Here is a 10,699-nt window from a genome sequence, read left to right on the forward strand (position 1 = left end):
AGTAAAATGAGAGGCAAAGCAAAAACGTAGAGGATCCTGCACATAGTTAGAACTTATTTGGCCTTTTTGAGAGATAAGCTGAAAATGCATACTTTTCACCATTTAGTTTTGCTTTTAAGCTTCATTTAATCTTGCTTATTCCTGCTGCTGCCGGTGAAACTGCTTGAGCTCCAGCCTCAAAGCAATTAAGGTCTGTGTTGTGAAAGGTGAGCTTGAAGTAATGCGCCTGCCTCACTTTCCTTCCCTTACTTTCTTTTGTTTGTTCTAACACTTTTTTCTTTATTTGTGCCTCTGCTGTCATGAGTTTCTATCTGAAGTTAGAGTGATCTGCCAATTAGGACTACAAAGTGTCATCCTGAAGAATGTCTGAACCTCCACCAATGGCATTCACACGCTCACACACACAGATACACACTGCACACTTGGAAACAGCCAATCCTCTCTGTGCGGGCTAAGCTGTCTCCCCTGTGCCTTGAGCGCAGCTGAAGAGACAGACTGGAAAGGAAAGAGACGAAGTGCGAGAGGTGCGATTTCTTGCACCTTCGCAGAAACAACAGGTCGATCTATCGCAAACGAACGTCCGCACACTTCTGCTTCGACAAGTCACATAAGTTGTTTAGCACCTGCACGTTCAACAAGCAAAAGGGGCGACGTGGGGGGGGGTAGTCTCGGTTTGTGTTAATTTCCATATGCCAGAGCCACGAAAAAGTCCAAACGAGTCACCTTGCTGCTTGCAACATCATCACCCTAAAGAGGAAGTGACTGAGGCTGGAAATAAAGACAGCCCGTGCAGGGTTGTTGTTCTACATCTTTCATTATTAATTCATTGTTGTATTGATTGTGTATTCATCTGGAGGGGAAGCGGAGGAGAACTGATGTCTGAGGCAGCTATATTAGCCAGCACTTCCCTTCCTCTCCTGTTTCTTATCTGGCAGGCTGCTGAGGTGCTGGGAGGATGCAGGGTGAGCCGCCTGCTACTCTGATACAAGCGTCAGAGGAAAGATACAAACCTGGAAAAAGGGCACGACAATGTGGAAAAAAAGAAGAGCTTGACCAGAGATGGGCAGTAACGCGTTCATCTCGCGTTACTTGTAACGCGTTACTGTAATCCGATTACTTTTTTGAGTAACGAGTAAAGTAAGGGATTACTATTGCAAAGAGGGTAATTAGATTACTGTTACTTTCCCGTAAGCACGCTGCGTTACTGCGTTACTAAAACCGTGATTTTCTTGCGAGAGTGTCTCATGATAATGACGTAAGCGAGTGTGACATCGTGGCAACAGCTGTGTGCAGATCAACAATGGATAATATATGGAGTGCGGGAGAGAGTATGAGCATGCAGCGTTTAAAGCGTGGAAGTACTGACCTTACTTTGAGTTTGATTCTGTAAAAAGTGACAAAAACATTGGCGTCCGTTGTTCACTGCGTGGGAAGAAAACCCCTAAACTTCCGAGCAAGCACCGAGTAATGTGAAATTCACAGAGAAACTCGCAGATTCTTCAACTGACCAGGGTAAACCTCCGCCTACCCCACTCCTGCTGTACAGGTGAAAATAGAGCAAAAGGACCGCTAGTCTTTGATTTTATTTATTTTCTTCTGTGTTTTACTTGCATTTATTTGAAAGACTGAGTGTAAACACAAAAAAATATTTTATTTTTTGTGCTGGAATGTGCAGAAAATAGGTTTAAATGTTAAACTAATTTCTTCCAGTCAGTGAATGTTGCATATAATTAAATTTTTGCTTGATGCATAAAGTTAAAAGATTAAAACTAATAAAACAAGTTTAAAAAAAGACTTTTCCATTTGATTACATTTTGTATGATGGATTATGCAGAAAAAGTAGAATTGGGCTGAAAGATCTATTTATCACCTATTCATGTTGTAAATCGTGTTTTTAAAAAGTAACTAAGTAACTAAGTAATTAATTACTTTTGAAAATAAGTAATCAGTAAAGTAACGGGATTACTTTTTGGGGAAGTAATCAGTAATTAGTTGCTGATTACTTTTTTCAAGTAACTTGACCAACACTGAGCTTGACTGTGCAAAATATGTATTTCAAAGCCAAGTGGTACACATGAACCAAGCTGACTGTCAAGTTTTTCAAGACCATGCCAGTGATTAATGAGAACAGCATGTCCTTTCTTAACAATTTTAATTTCTTTCTAACATTTGGGTCAACAGGAGAGAGAGAAGGAAACCAGACAGAAAGGGTAGTGAGAGGTTCAAAAGTTCTACTGCAATATTTCTCCTAGGACTATTCATCTCATCTCCATGTGTCCTGTTATATTTCAGGTTGAATCAGCACACATTTGATGCAATCTTTGAGATCCTCTCATGGCAAAAAGATGAGATTTGGTGAGTATTGACTTCATTAGTAATGGGGTAGTTCAACACTTTTACACAGTGTATACAAAGCCACTGCAAGAAGCCAATGAACCGGACTAATCATAAAGGTTGAAACCACTAGCCTGGGTCTGCAAAATTCATCTGAACCTCACTGAATGCAGCTGAAAGTACACAATTGATTAAAACTGCTTATGTGGCTTGATTTAATATGGCTTGGTATCAATCAGAAAAGCAACATGCATTTTTGAGAGAAGACTATTCTCACGTCTGTGAAGGTTCCCAGTCATCCAGGTCATCGTAGTCAAAGGAGCTTGCAAAGAAAAGCGTCTGGACTTCTTTAAGTTACTTGAAGACGTTTCACCTCTCATCCGAGAAGCTTCTCGGATGAGAGGTGAATATTCTCACATATTTATGTTCAGAGCAGGAGAGGAGAGATGAAAGAACAACAGATCTTATGCAAATGTTAAGGACTAATACTATTCCTCCCACTTCATCCTGCTTGGTAGCTCAGATCGCAACCTGATTTACCTAACCCTCTACTGTGTCCCTCTAGTCAAGAAGCAGCCTCTGACCCCACGGATGGTGAGTATATGGTCATAGGATGCTTTTGTGGCCCTGCCAGGCCGCTCTGAGGGGAATGGTTGGCCAGTCCTCTGTGAGTCGTAGTGAGAGGACATTGATGGGAGCGTAAAATTGATCAGTCTACATAAATTTCTGCACCGACTCCATAATTCCAAAGGAACAACAACAAATCATGTGTAACAAAGGACATCAAAGCACTCCTTAAAAAGAAAACGAGGACCTTCAGAGCTGGCAGTATGGAGGAGAGAGAAGCTTAAAGTATCCTAAAGAAATCCATCAAGAAGGCATGGACAACTACAGGAGAAAACTGGAGTGGAAAATCCAGCAGACCAACATGAGGGCAGTCTGGAGTGGCATGAAGTCCATCATTGGTTTAAGACCAACAAACAGCGCTGCAGTTGAAAACTGTGGAATTAACCAATAGACTAAATCCGTTCTTTAATAGCACAAACCTATGTGCTTTAACTTTGGAATATTTAAAGCTCCTTAGTTTTTCTTATTTTTACTCTTTTTTTTTAGGGAGACTTTACTTTTTATTTGAATATTTATATTTAACTTATATTAATGTCTGAAACAAGTCTGATACCTCAGTGGAAAATAAGGACACAAAAACTAAAAAGCAGCCTAAGGAGGCCACTTTTGGACTGCAACTGACTGTAGCAATGGGGTTTTGTAAAAAATAAATAAATAACAATAATAATTAAAATAATAAAAACAAATACGATATACTGTTCACTTTCAGTCTCTTTAGCATTAAGTGGTTCTTCGCTGTTTTGCTAGCTGCACTGAAATGGGAAAATCCAGCTACTGGCCATAATTTTAGGGTTTTTAGAGCATTTTCTAAATGAGGACTGTGTGGGGGAGAGCCTGTTTGAGTCTGGTGCACCAGACAGACAAGCTGAAGTCCGACACTCTGATTTTTAATCATCAGTTAGGGTGTAGTTAACAAATGGCGTGTAAATTAGCCTTTATACATGTAGTGTTTCATGTCTACTTTAAGAGTATGAGGAGATATTTAGAAGATTTTAATGCTCCAAGAACCAAGAAAAGCACTAAAATGTAAAAATTCTGATTGGTAAAACACTTAACTGTAAATTATGGTATAGATTGTACTCTCCTGTTTCTTTACTGTTCTTTACAGACAGCTTTTCAGGGATTTCACACAATACAAATACCTATACATCGCCTGCAGTGGGTTATGGAGAAGGCTTCAGCTGAACTGGTTTAATAAAAATGTCTGTAACTCAGATCCTTTGGGGACAAAAAATCTCCAAACAAAAAGTCTGGTTTCACTAATAAACTAGAGTTGGTGTGTCAGACAGGTTTGACTTCAGGTTGCTTTAGTGGGAGTCTGAGCTTTGCTGTGAAGCTGCTCTGAGAGGATTTAGTGTGGGATAACACCAGGTAGCTGATAGCCTATTACAGTATAATCACTGAAGGTTTTTGCTCATTTGCAATCCGTGCCAGCCTGTGAGCAACTAGAGTGTATCAATGAAAGATTCATTGAAGGCAGTACAAACACAACTAGTGATCTGGATTAAATATTCATTGAGGAGATGTTAGTCGGGATCCTATGGAGCTTTAACACTTGACTCTTTCAGTGCATGTCACTATTGCTGGAATAAAACATGGCTCATTATAGCATCGAGCTGCAGCCGAGGAGGTTTTATGGTTTGGAGAAATTCAACCAAATATCCTCATCTGCTGCTGCTGAGCTTGTTTTTCTTACGGAACTCATTGCAGATTTAACAGCCTCCTCTCTTGAAGAAGGTAAAAGAAAGGGCACAAGGCATTTCCTGAGTGCATCCCCTGTGAGTTTGAAAAATGAATTAGGGCCTGCAGCCAGAGGTTTCCACCGCTGTTACATCCAGTAACACCCTGGGTTATTTTTAGCATCCCGCCGTCTTGTCAGACTGGAGGAGAGAAGAAACCCCCCCCCCCCCCCCCCCCCCCCCACCCTCATGTAACAAGAGGAGGCTAGTGGGAAGCTGTAAGGCAGGTATGATCACCTTATAAAGCTTTATCCAGGTTTGGAGATGTAGTGGAGGGTAAGCTCACCTGAGCACACCTTTAGGTTGACAAAAAAAGTCATTGTTACATAAATATATTGTTCTGCTGAAAAAGTGAAGGCGCTGCACATTTGTGTTAGGCTTTGGAAATGTGGTTATATATATATATATATATATATATATATATATATATATATATATATATATATATATATATATATATATATATATATATATATAGATAGATAGATAGATAGATAGATAGATATGAATCACTTTTAGACTTTGTGTTGCATATATATTGTGTTCCTCCACATCATAGCGCAGGTTTGGACCCTCTGTGCTTACCTGAATTCAGGAGCCAGGTTGGATTTCAGGCCATAGAAGGCAGCAGATAAGGTCAAAAGCCAACGGGGAACAAAATTCCCATTCTCACACTCCAAGTAGGGCGCAGACCATCTGACGTGCGTCTTGTCCGGAATAAAACTCTCTCCTCTTTTCACTGAATTGTCCACCGATCTGAAATCTTGGCTCAGCGCTCTTTTATGGAAATTGGGGTTCTTCCTGTCTTTTATTTCGTGGTACCACTCTGTCTCTGCCGTGCGGTTGTGCAGATGTCGGTGGGCCATGCTGGAGAGGTCTTGGAGTACTATTTCACCGCCGGCCCTGGTGGCTTGAAGAAGCACCGAGGGCCCCGGGAAGGATGAATCCCCGCTAAAAGTAACAACCGCCCGGTGAATCTTGGCGTCTCCCTCCAGTATACTCCTGACTAACGCGTGGTACCACTCAATGTCTCGCCGGAGGTTGTGCTCCCTGGACCTGTTGGCTTGCAGGATCATGTTGAGGAAGTTTGTGGCGTGCAGCACCGTATCCAGCACGCTGCTCATGGAGTAATGCGGGGTAGCGTGTGACCTTCCCCGCAGAGAGGTGAGCTCGTACTTTCGCGAGCAGTTGGCATGCTTTAAGGTGGTCGAGTCCCCGGTGTGTAAAAAAGCCGTGACGACCCTGGGTAGAAGCTCGTCTGTCTTCTGCGGCAGCTCCGCCGTCTCCCCGGCAGCGTGATGAGGCGCACGGAGATGCGCCAGCTGCCAGCGGTGCGTCTGAGCGCCGTGAATCGCCTCCCGTGCCCCGTTATCCTCCCCGTGCCCTGACCATTCCGCGTACTTATGGTTTGATCCGATCACAAATCCAACTTGCAGCAGCAGCGACAGCCGGAAAACAGCCATCTCCCTCAAGAGAGCGACCACAGATGTTTGGGGGATTGCTGCTCGGAATTAACAGTGTCGTCGGGCGAGTGTGCTGTAGAAAAAACACAGAGAACCTATCAAATTGCCCCGCTAAACCATCGCTTCACCACTTGTAGGATATTCTTCTGAGCTCCACGCCTCTGTTCTTGAAATCACAAAAAGAGGGAAACCCGCCAGGAACCCCTTCCCTCGTCAAATGCCTTCTCCTTCCTCACAGATGCCTCATACAGCTTGTTGATGTTGAGTATCCGCTTGCAGCTGTTTCCCCCCCACCTCTCTCTCTCCCTCTCTTTCACACACTGTAGACAAGACTGTGTTGGCTTTGCTGTGCCGCGGACGTTCTCCTTCTGCGTGTAGGCTACACAGACTGAATCAAAACGAGGAGGAGGGAGGGGTAAGGGGCGGTTATTATTATATTTATATGCTTTTTTTAGGAGGCACCGAGTCGAGGAGCTTCTCACTTGGATGGCAAACGCACTCCGCCCTCTTCCGACCACAGCAAGCATTAAGCAGGCCTATAAAAGCCACGAAGAAGCAACATCAGGATCCGTGCGCTTTCAAAGCCCGTCGTCTTCGTCGTCTCATAGGGGCTCCAGGAGCGCCATTGATCCGCGTGTGGCCGCTTCTTCTGTCAATCTCGGAGCGGTGTTTGGTGGAGCGGTGAAGGAGCTGTCCGGCGCTGAAACCGATGAAGCACTGAAGGAGCTGTCCGACGCTGAAACAGACAAAGTCACCCTCAGCCGATTTATCACAATCAAGCACTTAATTTTAGATCAATTTTCGGAGACTAAGATTTTTTTTTCTATCATCAGTGAGGGGAAAGCTTTATTAAATACGATTTGATTCATGATTGTAAACTTTTGGAGCAAGGTGCAGACTGGATTCATCTTTTCTTTCTAAATTTCTGCTATCTTCAAATCTGAAAGCTGAAATGCTTCTGACTAAGAATTTATCTGCGTTTCTCTGATTTTCACCTGCTTCCACAACAATTCACCTGACCTTCACATTTAAAAATATGCTGGTGTATTGTTGGATAGATGAATAAGTGCACCACCAAATCTGAAGTCATTTGGATGAGAGGTTCTCATGTTTTGGCTAAAGGTTTTTCTACAATAGAAATTAAAGCCAAGCCTCCAATCTCAGTTTAACCACAACAACAACGTGCTGCTCACTTAAACCTTGTGATGATGCCTGTGTTGGCTTAAGACTTTCTTTTTTGAGTTGTTTTCATCTAATATATGATTGTGTGTTTTCTGATTGGTTTCATTGTTGTTTATATGCCTGCAGTAATCTTTCCAAGGAGCCCTCTGTGTATAAATAGTCCTGTCTTCCCTTCAGTATGGGGCACAACATGCATCCGTCATGCTCAGCTGTTAGGTTTCCAACTGTGTGATCTTCAGTTTTTGGATTTACTTTGTTTCTGAACTTTGTTTATGGTCTAAAAAAAATCCATGCCCTCTTTATCACGCCTTTTGGTCCAAAACTGCACTGTTGTGCAGGGAAGTAAGAGCAGGTAGAAAAGTTCTGACTTTTCCAACATTTTGTCACTCTTTTGTTCTAAGATTCCAACTGGTTCCTCTAAAATACAGCTGGTATGTTTGGGTTTAATTTACATAAAAAGCCAGTCTGTGTCACTCATTGTTAATATTTAGACAGGCACGCACAGACACACACAAACACACACACACAGTGAATCTATCCTTACCGCACTTTTAAAGCAATAATTTTGTGTTTACCTACATTTGATGAGTTTAGGAGATACGACTGAATTGTAGGTACAAAAACTGACCACAAGATAACTGTGTTTAACTTTTGGGGGGCAATAAAATGTCCCCAAGCTCTAAAAACTCTATATTTGTGTGTTCCTCAGTCTGTTCCTCTCAGTCTTTTCCTGACCTAAAATGTAAAACAAACAAAAAAAATGTAAAAACAGAAAGAAATTAGAAAAAATACACATTTTGGTTATGTAAGTTGAATGAAAAGCATTTAATATTTTCTGCAGTATTTCTGTCTTTATTTCTGTGACACAGTGGTGCAGAAGGTAACAGCAAAAAGATTCTGGAGTTGAACTTTCATGAGATCTTCAGTCTCCCTGCGAACCTAACATGCATGTCCAAAGCCTTGCATGGTATGCATACTCAAGACATCACTGAATGCACACATTAATAAGGCATGTAGACACACCTATCATTCACATTGGCATGCAGTAAAATCAAATGTGAGATCAGAAAACCTTTGAAGCTTTGGTTAAAATTAAAGAAGTGCTATGCAAATACCCGTTCACATTTGAATAAATAACAAATATATGTAATATATAAATTAATGTGTCCCCCTGCCTCTAATTTTACCCACTTTTTAAGAGCTTTGATTAACATTATGGTACAAAATTTTCACCAGAGGTTCAAGTGCAAATAAGCATCATACAGTAGTAGTGCTTTAGCATGTAACACCCCAGTTACATCTCAAAATATATAATTAGGTGCTGTATTTTATGAGAGAATAAGTTATCTTTTTTTGCAACATATTGTTTTTTTTCTATAAATTCTAATAAAAACTAGTGTTAGACATGTAAAAGTGCACTAACAGATGTGGGATTTTACTACACAGGAAAAAGAGGAACATGATGATTTTTTTTATGTTATCTCCAATCCCTCTTCTTATCAGTTGATGCTCTCACATACACCCACACTCTCTCCAGCTCTGCCTTCATCCTGGGTGTAGGGCCATCTCATGTCATGCTGTGCAGTCCAGAGGCATCTCGCCTAGGAAGCAGGGCGAGGGAAGACAGGCATGACGGAGGGTGACAGAGCTGTGCAGCAGCCATGAAAGATGCAGAAAGTTAAAACCAGAAGACTTTTCTTTTTTGGGGAGGGGGGGTTAAGTTCTACTTAGAGTAAAGCTGAATCCAAGGCTCCTTACTTCTCTTCCTTTGTTAAACTCTCCATATCTGCAAGTAAAGAGCCGACAACAAGACACCGGCAGCTACCGTTGCAGCACCGCTGTACACAAAACACTTGCTCCTAAGCAATCTGATTAGCATTCACTCTTTACCCTAGAGTGGAAAAAGCAGTAAGAACCTCTTTATTCAGTTTATCTGTCCCAATTCAGTGTGTTGTTTTATTCTTTGGAAAGTATTCAAATAAGAATACTCACAATTTACATTCTAATATTTAAAGTTTATATGCACACTAAATGTTAACCTATCTGCAGCAACAAGCATGAAGCATATCTATAATTAAGTTATTTCCTTTCTGTTTGGTCTCCAGCGGTTTATAGTTCTGTGCAAAATGCTACAAATGAATGCAACTGAAACAATAGAAAAATTCTAAACATCAGTCATGATCACAAGGATGGTGGTGGTAGCTTTGGTGGACATAACGCTTCCTTTTGAGGTGTGAGCCATCTGTATGGGTTCTTGCTTTTAATGCGCTGCCAGTTGGAGGCCATTATGATGAATATGCCACCAACACCACTTCCTGAAACTGAGAAATTGTAGTGCAGCTTAATTATGGACAGTTTGGAATAATGTGACATTTGAATGGCATGTAAATGAAGTAAAGGGTGGGGGGGGGCAATTGTGGCAGCTTTGCAATTTTTTTTGAGTCCCGATTGCTTCTGAAATCTATTTAATGGTAATTCAGGGCACTATTCAAAGCCACATACTGGCAGCGGTGGCTCAGGAGTTAGAGTCATCCACTAATCAGCTCCTCCAGTCTGCATGGTGAAGTTTCCTGAAGCAAGAAACTAAACCCCAGATTGTCCGTGATGTATCTATCGATGTGTGAGTGTGATAAATAAAGGCCTGTATGAATGAGTGGGTGAAAGGGGCTTGTAGTATAAAGCCCTTTGAGTGGTTAATAAGAGGGAAAAAGCACAATATAAATGCCACTCTTTATTGTCTAACCAGGCAGCGATAAAAAGAGTAGAAAAATAGACATTCACGTTAGTAATTCATAAACATTCATTTAACTTTTGCAGCGATTTATCCAGATAAAAGTCATCTTATCTCTCTGATTATCTTAATGCAAATAATGGCATTAAGATAACTATCAGGATTTCCTTAACTGGTAGGTTTTAGACAACATCACACGCTCGCCTGCCTTAATTCGTCATGGCATATATTCAAGGTGCTGGAAACATTCCTTGGAGACTTTGGTCCATACTGACATGATATCATAATACAGTTTGATTTGCTGGCTGCATTTGATCCATCGTGCAACTCTTCTATTCCTTTACATCCCAAATAAGTGTCTTTGTGGGTTACTTTTGCCTTCCTCAATTTTAAACAAACCATAAACAATGCAAAGTTTTTGTCTCAAGATTTTTTTTAAATTACATCTTCTCACTAAATGCAGCAAACGTATTTTAAAAAAAACATAAAACTAGTTTGGTTTATCAATTAGTAAAATTACAAAAATAAAATAGTCTCTATATTGACGTTTCTAACGTAAAATAACAGAAACATTTTATTTACTTTTACACAGAAAAAATATAAACATAATATGCTAAGATGCT

At 41.0% G+C, this 10,699-nt stretch overlaps 1 protein-coding gene across 3 annotated transcripts in view; it reads right to left on the reverse strand.

The window, feature by feature from the left end:
* gpr158a (G protein-coupled receptor 158a) overlaps positions 1-6,523 on the reverse strand; it is a 92,272-nt gene extending 85,749 nt beyond the window's left edge. For all 3 annotated transcript variants that reach the window (XM_086306676.1, XM_086306675.1, XM_086306674.1), the window contains exon 1: positions 5,286-6,523. In XM_086306676.1, the coding sequence (XP_086162802.1) occupies positions 5,286-6,163 (878 nt within the window). In that variant the 5' untranslated portion in view covers positions 6,164-6,523. The remainder of the gene's footprint in view (positions 1-5,285) is intronic.
* Positions 6,524-10,699: the final 4,176 nt, after the last annotated feature.

The sequence above is a fragment of the Aulonocara sp. 'chitande type north' Nkhata Bay genome, linkage group LG9 (assembly GCF_057382095.1).
Source record: "Aulonocara sp. 'chitande type north' Nkhata Bay isolate Kocher_YH1m ecotype deep benthic linkage group LG9, A_spYH_male_GT1.1, whole genome shotgun sequence".
In the NCBI taxonomy this organism is placed as follows: domain Eukaryota; kingdom Metazoa; phylum Chordata; class Actinopteri; order Cichliformes; family Cichlidae; genus Aulonocara; species Aulonocara sp. 'chitande type north' Nkhata Bay.